Here is a 17,379-nt window from a genome sequence, read left to right as displayed (position 1 = left end):
AGCTCCCAGCAGTTCTGTGCAGCATTTGTTTTGGTTATTCAAAATAGAAATAGATTTCTGTTTCCTACTGATTCTTTAGATGATAGAAGCATATTAGGGGAAATTTTAAAATAGAAAAATTAAAAGAGAAAGCAAAGACACCCACAGAAACTTACAACTCAGATTAACCAAAGTTTATACTTTGGAGAACATTCATTCTTTACACACACACACATTCACAAACATGCACACATTACTGTAAGATGGCAATATTTGCAGAGTAGACCATATGTTTCTTATGCTGTTTCTTCTCTTAATGCTGTGGCACGGACAATTTGCCAGGTCAGTAAACATACACCCACTCATTCAGTAAATAAGTGCTGTGGCCCTACTCCATGTACCAGGTGCTTCTTCCAGGGCCTGAGCTCTATCAGTGAATAAAACAGAAGTAGATCCCTACACTCCTGGAACATACCTTCTGATAAGAGCCAACAGACAATTAAAAATGGACACAATGAACAACATCTACCATATTGGAAGATGAAAAACACAACAGAAAAAGAAAACAGTAAAACAAGGAAGGATGACCATGAGTCCTGGGAGGTAGTGCATGAGATTTTACATGTAAGCCTGGCCAGCACGGTGGCTCACACCTGTGATCCCAGCACTTTGGGAGGACAAGGGGGACGGATCACCTGAGGTCAGGAGTTCAACGCCAGCCTGGCCAACATGGTGAAACCCCCTCTCTACCAAAAATATAAAAATTAGCCAGGCATGGTGGCAGGTACCTGTAGTCCCAGCTACTTGGGAGGCTGAGGCAGGAGAGTCGCTTGAACCTGGGAGGCAGGGGTTGCAGTGAACTAAGATCATGCCATTGCACTCCAGCCTGGGTGACAAGAGTGAAACTCCATCTCAAAAAAACACAAATAAATAAATGTAAGCTTCACTGAAAAGATATAATCTTTGCAAAGAGTTGAAGATCCCAAAATGTTGAAAAATAATTTTTAATGACTGCATGGCATTCTGTTGATTATATCTGCATCTGCAGCAGTATGTTTAACCAATGTTCTGGTGATAGACATTTGGGTAGTTTCTGATTTTGCACTATTATAAAAGAGGCTGTACTACATCCCTGAATACAATTTGTGAATGTTTGTGATGTTAATTCCTTAGAATAAATGACCCTGAATTGTCAGTCCAATTCAGAAATGTTCATTTCTAAATTGTGATACCTACTCTTACCCTACCTTCCGGAAAGACTGTGCTATTACACATAATGCATACAAGTATGAAATTATACTTCCTCTCCCAACACACACCTTTCACATACTCATTTGTCATTTATTTAAAACTTTGCCAATCTTAGGGAAACAAAATTTATCTTATTTGTATTGCTTTCCTTTGCCATGGATGGACAGTCTTTTTATATGTTTTCTGGCTTTTTTTTTTTTTTTTTTTTTTGAGACGGAGTCTCACTCTATTGCCCAGGCTGGAGTTCAGTGGCGTGATCTCGGCTCACTACAACCTCTGCCTCCCGGGTTCAAGTGATTCTCCTGCCTCAGCCTCCCAAGTAGCTGGGACTACAGGTGCCCGCCACCATGCCTGGCTAATTTTTGTATTTTTAGTAGAGACGGGATTTCACCTTGTTGGCCAGGCTGGTGTTGAACTCCTGACCTCAGGTGATCCATCCCCCTTGTCCTTCCAAAGTACTGGGATCACAGGTGTGAGCCACCACGCTGGCTAGGCTTACATATAAAATCACATCCACTACCTCCCAGTACTCATGGTTTCACCATGTTGGCCAGGTTGGTCTGGAGCTCCTGACCTTGTGATACATATTCCCTCTCTCAGAAACTCCTCATTTATTTCCTTTGACCATTTTTTTCTGTTGGGGTATTTATTGCTTTTGTAAACTGGGAATATATATGTGTTGTGTTGTAAATATTTTTCCTTTTTTAATAGACATTTGCAATTTTTACATTGCCCAAAATATTCTTTTAAAATAGTTTCTGGATTTCTATCATGGTTTTAAAAAAAGGCCTACCCAAATCTTAGAATTATTTTTTTAAAGACATCTTATACTTCTGTAGTTTTATTTTTTGCCTTTAAATCCTTAATCTCTTTAGAATTTATTCTAATAAAAGGAATAAGGATGAAACTCATCATTTTTGTTCCAGGAGGGCAATCAGTTGTCCCACAGGCTGCAGTGAATAATACCCTTGAGAAATGCTTCCTCTGCATCTGCTCCAGGTCCAGGTCGCCCACAGCTCTGCCCCACACACCTGGTTGCCTACAGGAAAGCTCGCCTGGATGTCTTCAGAGATCTTTCTAAAACACTCAAAATACTCAATCCCATCACTCCTCAGTTTAAAACCAATCTCCTTAGTCTTGCACAGAGGACTTCAGGGCCCGGCCTGGGCTTCATCCACCTCTCCTTTCTCATTCCCCTTCCTTTCCTCCATGCACACCGCATACCAGCAGCACAGAATCTGGGCCACTCCCAGCCAAAGCTGTTTCATGCCTTTAATGACTTTTACACATGCTGTTCTTGCTTTTCTTTATTTGTTTTCTGTCATTCAATGTTTATTTTAGATTCAAGGAGTACATGTGCAGGATTGTTACATGGGCATATCACTTGATGCTGAGGTTTGGAGTATGACAGTCTGTCATGCATTTAGTGAACAGAGTATCAATAGTTTTTCAACCCTTGTGCCCGTCCCTCCCTCTCCCCTCTAGTAGTCCCCAGTGTCTACCAATGCTGTCTTTACATTCGTGAGTCCTCAGTGTTTAGCTCCCACTCATAAGTGAGAACATATAGTATTTCGTTTTTTGCTCCTGCATTAATTCATTTGGGAGAATGACTTCCACCTACATCCACGTTGCTGCAAAGGATGTGATTTCATTCTTTTCATGGCTGTGTAGTAGTCCATGGTGTATTGTACCACATTTTCTTTAACCAGTCCACCAACGATGGGCACCTAGGTTGATTCCATATCTTTACTATTTGTGAATAATGCTGTGATGAATGTACAAATGCATATATCTTCTTAGTAGAAGAATTTCTTTTCCTTTGGGAATATACTCAGTAATGGGATTGCTAGGTTGAATGGCAGCTCTGAGTTCTTTGAGAAATCTCCAAACTGCTTTCCATGGTGGCTAATTTATATTTCCACCAACAGTATATAAGTTTCCGTTTTCTCCACAGCCTCACGAGCAGCTGTTGTTTTTTGACTTTTTAATAATAGCCATTCTGACTGGTATGAAATGGTATCTCACTGCAGCTTTCATTTGCATTTCTCTGATGATCAGAGATGTTGAACATTTTTTGTACGTTCGTTGGCCGCTTGTATGTCTTCTCTTGAGAAATCTGTTTATGTCTGTTGCCCACTTTTTAATGGAGTTATTTGTTTTTTGCTTGTTAAATAAAGTTCCTTTTAGATTTTGGATATTATACCTTAGTCAGATGCAGTTTGCAAATATTACCTCCCATTACCTTGGTTGGTCTGTTTACTCTGTTGATAGTTTATTTTGTTGTACAGAGGCTCTTTAGTTTAATCAGGGCCTGTGTATCAACTTTCGATTTGTTGCAATTGTTTTCGTGGGACATAGTCATAAATTCTTTCCCAAGGCTGATGTCCAGAATGGTGTTTCCTAGGTTTCCTTCTAGGATTCTTATAGTTTGAGGTCTTATATTTAAACCTTTAATCTATATTGAGTTAATTTTTGTATATGGTGAAAGGTAGGGATCCAATTTCATTCTTCTGCACATGGCTAGCCAGCTATCCCAGTACTATGATTAAATAGAATGTCCTTTCCCCACTGCTTACTTTTGTCGACTTTGTCAAAGACTGGATGGCTATAGGTATGTGGCTTTATTGCTGAGTTCTCTGTTCTGTTCAATTGGTCTATGTGTCTGTTTTTGTACGAGTACCATGCTGTTTTGGTTACTGTAGCCTTATAGCGTAGTCTGAAGTCAGGTAATATGATGCTTCTGGCTTTGTACTTTTTGCCTAGGATTGCTTTAGCTATTTAGGTTCTTTTTTGGTTCCATATGAATTTTAGAATAGTTTTTATAAATCTGTGAAAACTGACATTTGTAGTTTCATAGGAAGAGCATTGAATCTGTAGATTGCTTTGGGCAATATGGCCATTTTAATGATACTGATTCTTCCAGTCCATGAGCATGGGATGTTTTTCCATTTATGTCATCTCTGATTTCTTTCAGCAGTGTTTTGTAGTTCTTGTAGAGATCATTCACCTCCTTGGTTAGATATATTCCTAGGTGTTTTATTTTTGTGTAGCTACTATAAGTGGGATTTTATTCTTGATTCAGCTCTCAGCTTGAACGTTATTAGTGTATGGAAGTGACTCTGATTTTTGTACATTGATTTTTGCATCTTGAAACTCTACTGAAGTTGTTTATCAGTTCCAGGAGCCTTATGGCAGAGTCTTTAGCATTTTTTAGGTATAGAATCATATTATCAGCAAAGAGAGATCATTTGACTACTTCTTTTCCTATCTGGATGTCTTATATTTCTTTCCCTTGCCTGATTGCTCTGGCTGGGACTTCCTGTGCTTGCTTTTCAGATGTCCCCACTATTCCAGTCTTAGTCCATCAGGAAGCAAGCACATACTCACCATTACTTTGGGCAAACCCATCCTGCTCTACACCCAAGATAAATTTAAATGTAATATTGCTGACAGCCTCCCCAGTGCCCCTTTCTCTGATCTCTGTTTTCACATTGTTTTAACTTGCGGCTTACTTCCAACCAGAGGAAATCTGTTTCAAATGAGGCCCTTTTGGTGATTAGTAATAGATTTCACGTGGCAAGAGGCCTTACATTTTTTTTTTACTCATCCTCTCTACTAAAGAGTGCTAGAACAAAGTTGCAACATTATTTCAATTCAGGGGATGAGGAGAGAGAAAAAAGAAAGAAAAATGAGCCATAGCTGATGGATCATCTAGGGACTGTCAATATCACAAAAACTATTTGAGTCAGTCATTTTTTTAATTGTGGTAAAATATACATAATATAAAAGTTACCATTTTAACTGCTTTTAGGTGTCCAATTTAATGGCATTAAGTGCATTCCCAATGTTGCACAACCATCATCATCATTTCCAGAAGTTTTTTTTAGCATCCCAAAGAAATAACTGTCCATTTCCCCCTTCCCCCAGCTCCTGGTCGCCTCTATTCTACTTTCTGTCTGTATGAATTTGTCTGTTCTAAGTTTGTCATATAAGTAGATATGTATTTGTCATTTTGTGTCTGGTTTATTTCATTTAAATAATGTCTTCAAGATTCATCCATGTTGTAGTCTGTATCAGAATTTCCTTCCGTATATTCGTCCTTCTGTGTCTGGTTTATTTCATTTAAATAATGTCTTCAAGGTTCACCCATGTGGTAGCATACATCAGAATCTCCTTCCTTTTTAAGGCTGAGTAATAGTCCATTGTATGTACATACCACATTTTGTTTAGCCATTCATTTCTTGATGTAACAGTTGTATTCACCATTTCACTGCTATGGATAATGCTAGTATGAACACTGGTGTGCAAGTATCTGTTTGAGTCCCTGCTTTTAATCCCTTTGGGTTTCCTAGAAGTGCAATTGCTGGATTACATGGTAGTTCTATGTTTAACTTTTTGAGGGACTAACATACTGTTTTTCATAGCAGCTGTACCATTTTACACTCCCACCAGTGATATACCAGCATTCCAATTTCTCTACATTCCGCCAACACTTGCTATTTTCTTTTTTTAAAATAATAACTATCTAATAGATGCGAAGTGGTATCTCATTATGGCTTTGATTTGCATTTTTCTAATGACTGGTGATGAAGAATATCTTTCCATTTGCTTATTGGCCATTTGGATATCTTCTTTGGAGAGATGTCTATTCAAGTCCTTTGCCCATTTCTGAATGGGTTATTTTTTTGTTAAGGTGTAAGAGTTCTTTATATATTCTGGATCCTAATCCCTTATCAGATGTATGACTAGAAAATGTTTTCTCCCTTCTGTGAGTTGGGGGTGATTTTTAATGAAGAAACCACACTTCTGTGTCACTAAGGGCACTGCCCGAACAACTAACACTTGGTTAAACCCAAGAGAAAGATGACATCTGTCCCTTTCTTCTTAGCTCGCTGTGACAGCCCCTCCAGCTCCCAGGCCTCCTGGATGCCCTCCTCCTTCAAAGTCCCCTGGACAGTTACAGGGATAGCTGACTCGACTTGTCCTATAGGGCCCACTCCTCAAGTCGCCTCAAACTTGCATACATTCTCACTTTTCCTTCTAATTCATACCCCCAACAAGGACCCTATAGGATTTAGTTATGATTTTCTTGGATTCAGGTTAAGCAAATGTCTCAGTTTCTAAATTGTCAGCCACATGGGATGGGATACGTTTAGATCAAGTGATTTATCATTATTTAACTCTTTGTGTGATACATTTCTTTTTTTTTTTTTTCAGTCACAAGATTTAATAGAGTGAAAACAGAGCTCCCATAGAAAGAGAGGGGATCCAAAGAGGGTAGCGATTGCCGGCTTGAATGCCTGGGTTTATATCCTGATCATCGTCCCTCCCCCTGTGCTCTCAGGCAATAGATGATTGGGTATTTCTTTATCTCCTGTTTTAGCCTAATTAGCATTTTAGTGAGCTCTCTTTACTACCTGATTGACCAGGTGTGAGCCAAGTTGCAAGCCCCGTGTTTAAATGTGGATGTGGTCACCTTCCCAGCTAGGCTTAGGGATTCTTAGTCGGCCTAGGAAATCCAGCTAGTCCTGTCTCTCAGTCCACCCTCTCAACAGGAAAACCCAAGTGCTGTTGGGGAGGTCGGTCGACGACCACCCTAAATTGCCAAACAACACATCGAGACACTTTAAAGGTATCTTAAATTTAAGATACCTTTCTTAAATCAGATATCAAAAGATATCTTGATGTGTTGTTTGGCAATTTGTTTTTTTAATTATAAAAGTAATATAAATTTATTCTAGAAAATTTAAAAGTACCCATAAACCTACCACCCAAAATTGCCCTATTAACATTCACATCTGGTGTATTTCCTTCCAATCTTTGACTTTCCAGGTACATTTGAGGTCTATCCTGTTTTTCTCAAGTAGGTTTTCCCCATGACATTAAAAAGTCTCAAAGTACTTTTGGAATGTTTTCTTGGATACTGGAAGTTTCACCTGCAAAATTCATATACAATTTGAAATGTAAGAAACATCTCCTACAGACCAGGGCCACCAGGGCAGCCTTCCCTGCAACAAGAGCTGTACCTGAATTGCAACAACACAATCCCACTGATTCGGAGGACAAGGCTCCGCCCAGCTGTGGCTCTGTCATTTGTTATTAATTCTTTCAGATTAAATTTCAATATAAGGCTATTTTGTACCTTAGCTAGTTCCATGTAAATTGATAATTTTTCTAAAAGAGAAAGAGAAAGAAGAGAGAGGAGGAGAAAAACTGACCTTCACACAAGCCCACATTTACTGGGAGCCAAAATCCTGAAAAGCTACTCTCAAAGTCAAGTAAATCGTCAAAGTTCCCAGCGCCATTCCTTGGGTCCCTTTGCACATTTGTGCAGCATTTCACGGTTAGCAGAGGGTGTACCCTCTCTACATTATCCTTGGTGGTAAGAACTTGCCTGTGTCATCAGCTGTGCAGGAACATGGGAGAAATGTCTGCTTTCCCAACCACAGGTGCAACTTGCCCTACAGAGCAGCTCAAAATGCTCCTGGAGATGCGATTTAGATCCCCCCCTCAAATTCATACCTGGGATTCCGAGAAAGAAAGAAACGTTACAAAACGTGATCACCATTTCCTTCTATATTTACCCTGCAACATCCACATGCGTGCCCATGAGTGCTGGGCCGCCACTCCCTGCTCAGACCTGGACTCATCCTCTCTCCCTAGCCCCATTCCCTGTGATGACTCTGGACACAGCCCCGAGGTCCTGGCCCCTCTCTCGCTCTCGTCCACCCCATGCCCCACACCCTCTCCTCCTCTCTGACTGTGCCCTTCCTGGCCCCTTGGGGCTCCTCCTTCAGGCTCTTCTCTCCCAGAACTCTCACATTTCCTTGGCTTTTTTGGTTTCTCTCAACTCCATGCCTGTTCATCCCACCAGCTGCCATGATGCAAGGCCCAGCCTCCCCTCCCCATCTCCCCATGGATGCGCCTGGCCTGCACCCACAGCCTCACCTGTGAGGCACCCACTGGAGCCACCTTCCAAACACACTACCAGGGAGGTTTGGCTTTTTCTGTTTGTTTTTAAATTTTTGTTTCCCATTGTTATTGCATTTTATTGTTATTATACTTTAAGATCTAGGGTACATGTGCACAACGTGCAGGTTTGTTACATAGGTATACATGTGCCATGTTGGTTTGCTGCACCCATCAACTCGTCGTTTCCATTAGGTATTTCCCTTAATGCTATCCCTCCCCCAGCCCCCTGGCCCCCAACAGGCCCCAGTGTGTGATGTTCCCTGCCCTGTGTCCAGGTGTTCTCATTGTTCAACTCCCATCTATGAGTGAGAACATGCAGTGTTTAATTTTTGTTGGTTTTTAAAGGCAATGAAATAGGATTGCATTACATTTTTCCTCCAATACCAAACACAAGCATTTAATTAACCCCAAACACTAAACCCAAACATTCATCTTCAGCTTCCTCTTCTGTGTCTTTGCTCTTTCCCACAACCATTCCCCCTGACCACTCTTCTGCTTATAGGTGTCATATATTTCTGCCCATAATATTAGAGATAAGGCTCAATTTGAAAACAGATGCAAAATATATAATGGGTCAAACACAATCATTGCTTTCTTTGTTTCTAGACAGATAGCAGCTCTCCACCCATGACTTGGGACCCAGGCTCCTTCACCTCTTGACTTCATTGTGCCCCACAGAAGGGGCAAAGGCATAAGGAGGGGACACATCCGCTATTTAGGACAATGGCCCAGGAAGACACACTCAAGTCCAGATGGGCCAAGACTCAATCACCATGGCCAACCCTCAATGCAAAGAGGATGGGAAATGTGGTCCAGCCCTGGTGAGAAACTGGATTTTAGGGAAGCAACAGATATCCCCCACCCCAGACTTTCTCCAGAGCACTGATCACTACTCATTCATTAACCTTTCAAGACAGGTTCTTCCAGGGGTCAAGACAATTGCCTGGAGCTGGGGGTTTGCAGTTTAGTAGAAAAAGGATAAAGCCTACAAATTGGGGATGGGGGGGAGGCAGGAATAAATTTCCTTCATAACAGTTTTAAAGTATGAAGTATCACTGAAGACTTGAGAATCAGCTAATTTGACAAACCCTCTTCTTCCACTTAAGGACTCAGAAAGACAAGAGCTTAGGGTGGCTTTGCACATTTGGGCAGCCTCCCAGCAGCCAACGTGGGATATACACCAGGCCTGCTGGAGCCTTCACAGGACTCTGCAGACAAGGTCTCCCCAGCCAGGCAGAGTTTGAGCCCAGACACTATTCCATATAAAGTCATATTTAGGGACTTCCACTCAGCACAAAAAAATTAGCAGTGAGAGCTCGGAGTTGACCATGCAAGGACAAGAATACCCTGCCATGTAGGGGGTAGTGGCAGTGAGCAGGACATGGCCTCTGCCTCCCTCCACACATCCCAACCCACCTCCAGTGAGAAGGACATGACCTCTGCCTCCATCCATACACCCACCCCACCTCCAGTGAGCAGGACATGGCCTCTCCCTCCATCCGCACACCCACCCCACCTTCAGCCCTCCCATCAACATCTGTCCTGGTATTTGTTCTAAGAAAGGGAAAAAAGCAAATTTTCTTACAAATGAAGGACTTTTCTTATTATCAATGAAGGATTATTGAGGGCGATCATCTGAAAGTCAAATCTGTCAGACTGGAGAGTAGGCTCTGCAGAACAGATGCTGTCTCTTCCTGAGGCTGAAACATAAAAACAGATCCAGGGGACTGATTTTTAAGGCAACTGATCATCCATGAGCAAAGTTAACTCATAAGTTAGGTTGGTGGCACTCAAATCCCATCTCTGGCTATGTTCTCATTCAGATAAATGATGGTTTGTTGACAGATGACATTTCTCCTTTAACCAAGATAAAAACAGAATGTCCACAAAGGAAACACATGGCAGAGTCAAATGACACAGAATTTAAGTCTGGAGAAAGAAATTTCTTACCAAACTTTCGGAAGACTTTAGTATTTCTGGCCAAATAAATAATTTCATAAGTGGATTATATGCTTTTAAACAGCAGAATCAGTTCCAAAATTCCCCTGCACTCAAGTTTTAGGAGAGCTTTCCTAATGCATTATTAACTAATGAGTGAACCAATGTGTTAATCATGAAAGCCATAAGAAAGAATGTAACCAGACATGGTGCCTCATGCTTGTAATTCCAGCGTTTTGGGAGGCCAAAGCGTAAGGATGACTTGAGATCAGGAGTTCAAGACCAGCCTGAGCAATATAGTGAGACCCCCATCTCCATGAAAATAAAAATAATTGGCCAGGCATAGTGGCATAAGCCTGTGCCTCCTGTGCCTACTCAGGAGGCTGAGGTGGGAGGATCACTTGAACCCAGGAGATCGAGACTGCATTGAGCTATGATGGTGCCACTACATTCCAGCCTGGGTGACAGAGTGAGACCCTATCTCTAAAATAGTAATTTTAAAACTTTTTAAAAAGAAGGAAAATAACCACAAGCTAAAATTACAGATGTTGAAGGTAGAGGAGGCAGAAACCAAATCAAATTTGTAAGCACAGAGAGAGAGAACATTTCCCCACCCTTTTTTTTTTTAACCTTGGCATTGAATCAACCATTAAAGTACAATGCATGCATACTTACCAACAAAAACCAGAAATGTTTTCTAAACCCTGAAATTTGGCCAACAGTTCAAAGAGCTTGTTCAAGATGCTTGCCCTAAACATAAGGAAAGTGACAAGGGAAAAATTTATTATAAAAAGAAATTGATTGCAAGTCTGTTACATGCAGGCACAGAACACATACATGGTTTTGTTTAACCTTATAACACTGAGGTGGGTATCATGGTCATTTTGTAAATGAGGAAACTGACGCTTATGAATTTGGATAGTGTGTTGTAAGTCAGTTCAGGCTGCCATAATAGAATATCACAGACTGGGTGGTTTAAACAACGGACATTTATTTTCTCGTTGTTCTGGAGGCGGGAGTCCAAGATCAAGGTGTTGGCAGGGTTAGTTTCTGGGAGCCCTCTCTCCTTGGCTTGCAGATGACCACCTTCTCCCTGTGTCTCATATGGCTTTTCCTCTGTGTGCACTGCTGGTATCTCTTCCCCTTCTCATAAGGACACCAGTCCTACTAGATTGGAGCCCAAACCTTAAGTCTCATTTAACCTTTAACTATCTCCTTAAAGGCCTTATCTCCAAATACAGTCACCTTAGGGGTTGGGGCTCAAGCCCTATATGGATTTGGTAGGGACACAATACAGTCCATAACAGATATCATGGCTAAGAGCCCACTAAGAGTTGCTAAGTAGTAGAGCTAAGACTGAATCTAAAGAGGACTCCTTCATTCTGAGCTTACTGTCTCTCCCATGCCACAGCATCTCAGACAGAGTTGGGAGGCATCCCTCTGTAAGAGCTGACTCAGTAGAACCTGCTGGCAGGGACACAATTTTGCAGCAATAAGCTCCATCCTGGTGGGCAGGATGGTGAAGTACTTACACAAACTAGATCGAAGAGCACAGAAGTCCAAGTCAACTAGAGGCCTATCCAGATGGTGTGGAATAAAAATGGCTTTGTCTACTTTGTTTATAGCTACACAAATGGTATTTGGTTTCACCAGCCCATACAAAGTGTGCCGTTCCATTGTCCTCAAAGAGCCAGCCTTTCATTCAGTGTTTCTTTTCTTTTCTCCAAACCACCAGCTAACGTCCTGGAGGGCGACTCCATGGATCAGGATGTCGAGAGCCCAGTGGCCATTCACCAGCCAAAGTTGCCTAAGCAGGCCAGGGATGACCTGCCGAGACACATCAGCCGAGACCGGACCAAAAGGAAAATCCAGAGGTACGTGAGGAAAGATGGAAAATGCAACGTTCATCATGGCAACGTGAGGGAGACCTATCGCTACCTGACCGATATCTTCACCACCTTAGTAGACCTGAAGTGGAGATTCAACCTGTTGATTTTCGTCATGGTTTACACAGTGACCTGGCTCTTTTTTGGAATGATCTGGTGGTTGATCGCGTACATCCGGGGAGATATGGACCACATAGAGGACCCCTCCTGGACTCCTTGTGTTACCAACCTCAACGGGTTCGTCTCTGCTTTTTTATTCTCAATAGAGACAGAAACCACCATTGGTTATGGCTACCGGGTCATCACGGATAAATGCCCAGAGGGAATTATTCTCCTCTTAATCCAATCTGTGTTGGGGTCCATTGTCAATGCATTCATGGTGGGATGCATGTTTGTAAAAATCTCTCAACCCAAGAAGAGGGCAGAGACCCTGGTCTTTTCCACCCATGCAGTGATCTCCATGCGGGATGGGAAACTGTGCCTGATGTTCCGGGTAGGGGACCTTAGGAATTCCCACATTGTGGAGGCTTCCATCAGAGCCAAGTTGATCAAATCCAAACAGACCTCGGAGGGGGAGTTCATCCCGTTGAATCAGACGGATATCAACGTAGGGTATTACACGGGGGATGACCGTCTGTTTCTGGTGTCACCGCTGATCATTAGCCATGAAATTAATCAACAGAGTCCTTTCTGGGAGATCTCCAAAGCCCAGCTGCCCAAAGAGGAACTGGAAATTGTGGTCATCCTAGAAGGAATGGTGGAAGCCACAGGTAAGATGTGTTCTATCCTGGGATGGCTGTGGGATAGATGCTCATTTTAAACTGGACCTGATGTTCTTATCTATTACAAGATCTAGAATACTAAACCTCATGCAATATTGACAACATCCCCTTGCTTCATGACATAGTATGCCTACATGTCTCACCTGAAGTATATCCGCCAAGAAGCCTAACCATTTAGTTTTTAAAAGCCCTTTGGAAAATAAATTAATGAACAATGAAAAATCACCATGTAACATATTTTAAGTCTCCAAATATTTACCTAAGTTAAAATCTGATCTGTCTCTAAAGCACGTTTTAAATGGCCTTAAAACATTGCTAATTTAAATACTTGAGGTTATTTATTACCAAGTTAGGAGGAAGAAGTTAAGTCTTTCAAAGGAAGCCTGACAAACTGCTTTAATAAAAATGCAATTTCACCCATTCTTTGAGAGTCATTTATAAGGCCTCTAGCATTGGTTTCTCTTTTGTATGAAGTGAGTGCCTAGTATCTCTCCACACTTGACCTGCCGAGCCCCCAGTAAGTATAAAGTTGCAGACAAGTAAATAACTCTAGCAGAAAAGAAAAAAGTTGAAGATCCATTCATCTTAATCCCGCCGGCCCTCTTGTTAATGGCTTATCACTGGGATGTTTTAGGGAAGATGATCTGTTCAGGAAATAGAGAAAATGGTCTGTTTTTACTGACGTCTTCGCTCATATCTGAAATTTGCACATTACACATCCCAACAGCAAAGCAGGTTCTGCCCATGTTTGTATGTAACATCCCCCGAAACAGAGCCATCAGCTATGACTCAAGATAACCATAGTGCCTCACAGGGAAAGTATAAACCAGAACCCTAATTCATTAAGGCCTTTATTGTTCTTTGAGGTAGTAATGGTGTCTTTGGGGTCCTTTTTCCTGATACCATCAGCCCTTTTGTGCTTTTAAGTCTTCAGCTTGAGATTCGGGTGGTTTATATTGTCTGAAATTGCATGACCAGCAGGCTGGCCCCAGGTTCTTCATCAACCTGTGACAAGTAACTTAATCCTGTGATCCCTTTTAGGGAAAAGTCACTGGTCCCATGTTTCTACCTCCCTGTACCCAACAGGCAAGGTCACAACCTCTAACAAATTTCTCTTACGGTGGTGGTGTGAAACTTTTGCTATAGGGTTTTTAAATGCAGCAAACAGTGAAAACATGAGTAGAGGGCTTTGCATGGAGCTCAATGGTGGGAGCGGTCGCCTTTTCATGGAACAAAAGGCGCAGGAACCTAATGGGAAAGTAACTTTAAAGAATAACAAAAGTCACTGTTGCGAAATAAGACATAAGTGCTCCAGGTGTTAACAGGAGCTGTACTTTGAGGCTGATTTGGGGGTGGATTTGTGAGGCAATAGTTAGGTGGAGGGGAGGGGAGGAGGAAGGGAGATAGAAGGGAGAAGTAGAAGGGAGGGCAGGGGAGGAGGAAAAGGGGAGGAGGGAAGGAGAGAGGAGGGAATGAAGGAGGAGGGAAGGAGAGAGGAGGGAGGAGAATGGAAGGCAGGGCGGGGAGAAAGGAGAGGAAGAGAAGGGGAGGAGAGAGGAGAAGGGGAGGAGAGAGGAGGAGGGGAGGCTGGGGAGGAGGGAGGGAAGAGAAAGGGAAGAGAGAGAGAGAGGAAGAGGGGAGCCTGGGGAGGAGGGAGGAGAAATAATTCAAACAGGGAGCTGTCACTTTCCTACAGACCAGAAACTTCCCCAACCTCAGCCAAGCACAGGGACTCTGGATCCCCCTAGCGGCCACAGAGCTACAGCCTCTGACACTATCTACTGACCACTCAGGATGCAGTTTTTCTTTTCGCTTTTCACCATAAATTCCCCCAAGAGGACGTGAGAGAGGGCAGTGTCTCCAAGCTCAAGAAGCAAAAACCACTGGAGATGTACCCTGTGGTTACTGATGCTAATCTGAGCTTTAAATTGTGGGAGTTAAGCTTTGTGTTCCCTCAAACCAAAGCCCAATCTCTGTAAAATAAATGAATCTGGAATACGCAAATTATCTTTGTGATATCCCTGAGTCGGAATTCTCCCTGGGGCAGGCCCTGTCTTTCTGATGACAGCTGGTAATAAGTGAGCCTTTCCAAAGGGAGGAACATGGTTTTCTTGGTAATTAACAGTGATACTTGCCTCTGAGCACCTTATGGCCTTTCCACAGCTTTCAAGAGAAATCTGAGTAATTACCAGCAAAACCAATCCAAATGTTCACCCCACTCCCTGGAAAAAGGCAAATCCTACTCATTTTCTTTTAAAAAATAGTTTTCTACTTCCTAGACTTGGGGGGCTGGCGGTTCTAGAAAGTTCTAGAGGTGTCTGGAAACTGAATGTGTCTTGGTCTTTTCCTCAGAGGAATCGTACAACTCAGTACCCCTAGTACAGCTGATCTCTTACGTTTCAGCAGGATACTGTTTGTGAATGAAAAGCTCAATTAGGATTTATGGGCATTAAACAGGCCCTTAGGGGAGAAAAATGCTTCAATCTCTCAAAACCACAGGAAAAAAAAAAAAAAGTGGACCAAATGCACACTCGAGGAAAACAAATTCACAGGGATCTAATTATTCATCGTAGTGCTGGACTGGAAATCAGGAGCCGTGATAATAGCAAGCTAACACAAAACAGCTTCCCCTGCGCTCATCACTGCTTTCAAAAATGTCGCAGTTGACCTTAACCTGCTGTGCTCAGTGGTCTCCATGAGCAGGCCTCTTCCAGGGAGCGGGGGAGGCCCACGTGGCCACCTTCACACGGTGCCCTCTTCCCTGATAGGAAGCAGGCATCCTGGGCACAGGATGATCCTAACGTGGTGTTTTCCGGAGACCCGAGTTATCCCGCAGGAGGCCACCTGGGTCCTTCCGTCTGCTGGGAGCTCAGGCCCGGTGCAGGCGAGTGGTGCTCTGTGGATGCACTGCCTTCCAACGCCAGCCGCATTGCAGGGTCAGGTTCCATTTTTAGAAAATGAAAGTGGGCTCCTTGAAGGCTGGAAGTGAGCCCCCCTTTCATGGCCTCAAAGGGACTGCACAAAAGATGGCCCCACACCCACGCAGAACAGCCCCGCATCCCTTAGGAATGGCTTTGGCCCGGTCCCGCCTCAAGTCAGAGGGACATGCCAGGTGACCTTTAAGAACCTTCCAGTCATGTGGTTCTATTTTTGAAAATGAATCAAACCCTGGAAAATTCTGACACCAGCCACTCAGACATCCAGGAGTTGGCCGTGTCTCATCTGCAGATATATTTTTAAAGGGGGCCGTTTATGTTCCTGACACATGGGCGATTTTGAGATAGTGGTGTTTACAGAAGGTTTCATAGCTACGTAAACAAACGTGCTCAGCAGCTGTGGCCCATGTGTGTTAAAATAGTAAAGCATTCATATAGACGGTTATTTATAGAGGGCAAATGGGCCTCGAGGCAAGATGACAGCCACGCAGCGCTGGGCTTGCTGCCAGTCAGCCCCCACTACGGCCTTGCTGATTGACGAACTTCCACATTTACCCCCAGCGATTATGCAACTGCGGGAGGCAGCATTTGCCTACACCTCGGCAAACGTGCCCGCAAGGATGAGTCCCCGCTAAGCCTTTTGGTTATTTTACACTTCTTTTGATGGAACCTATCAGACTTACACAAAAACAGACCCAGTAGTATCACTCACCCCCCCGTGTCCCCGTCCTTCTGCTCCAGTGATTATCAATTCGGGTCAAACGTGCTTCCTCTGTATCCCCGCTCACTGGCGCCCACCAGAATCACATCATCTGCAAATATTTCAGTATGTGGCCCTAAAAGACAAAGACTCTTTTAAAAATGTAGCTCTCATACCATTATGACACCTAAAATAATGACCAATAAATTAAGATCCAACATCTACCGAATGTTCAAACTTCCAATTGTCTCGTACATGTCACAAATTTTATTTACAATCAACTTGTTCGAATCAGGATCCAAATAAGGTTAACACACGGTGATTGGTTGAGATATCTTGTAAGCCTCTATCATCTGTGAGTTCTTCTTTTTTTTTTTTTCTGATAAGTTTTTCTTAAAGAAGTTAACTTCTGAAAGATGTAAATACTACATAGAATACTGGGGAAAGTGGAGGATGAAACACACCAGAGAGCACTTTATAGACAAGGAGGCAGGGCTGATTAATCGGAAGTCACCATCTGGGAGTTACCAAGGAGGACAGCCAGGGTTCACTGGAAATAGGTGAAGGCAAGCCATCCTTCACCATAGAAAAGCTCAGTTCTGTCGCTAGTATAGTTATTCCCAGGCAGAGAATTTAGTCATATAAATCACATCACAGATCATAAAATTTTTGAGTTGGAGGAAATCTTTGCCCATTTTACAGATGAAGAAATGGAACCCCAACAAGACCCGTGACTTGGCTAAGGTCAAATAGCCACCAGCAGAGCAGGACCTTGAAAGCCACAACCATTGATGGTGTTGCCAAGAACTCCATGTTCAGTGCCCTTTGCACCATGAGTGCTGCTGATTCATGATTCGGCAGAGAAATGCACCCAGAAAAGACAACAGATATTTCTTTTTTTTTTTTTTCCAGATGGGGTTTCGCTCTTGTTGCCC

At 42.8% G+C, this 17,379-nt stretch overlaps 1 protein-coding gene across 1 annotated transcript in view; it reads left to right on the top strand.

Moving 5' to 3' along the window:
* Nucleotides 1–17,379, top strand: part of KCNJ6 (potassium inwardly rectifying channel subfamily J member 6) — a 310,318-nt gene that overhangs the window by 191,344 nt on the left and 101,595 nt on the right. The window contains exon 3 of the mRNA XM_003895497.5: nt 11,876–12,796. Coding sequence (XP_003895546.1) covers nt 11,876–12,796 — 921 coding nt within the window. The remainder of the gene's footprint in view (nt 1–11,875; nt 12,797–17,379) is intronic.

This window comes from Papio anubis, chromosome 4 (genome assembly GCF_008728515.1).
Source record: "Papio anubis isolate 15944 chromosome 4, Panubis1.0, whole genome shotgun sequence".
Lineage (NCBI taxonomy): Eukaryota > Metazoa > Chordata > Mammalia > Primates > Cercopithecidae > Papio > Papio anubis.
The sequence above is the reverse complement of the archived record's forward strand: the minus strand, read 5'-3'. Positions and strand labels throughout refer to the sequence as shown.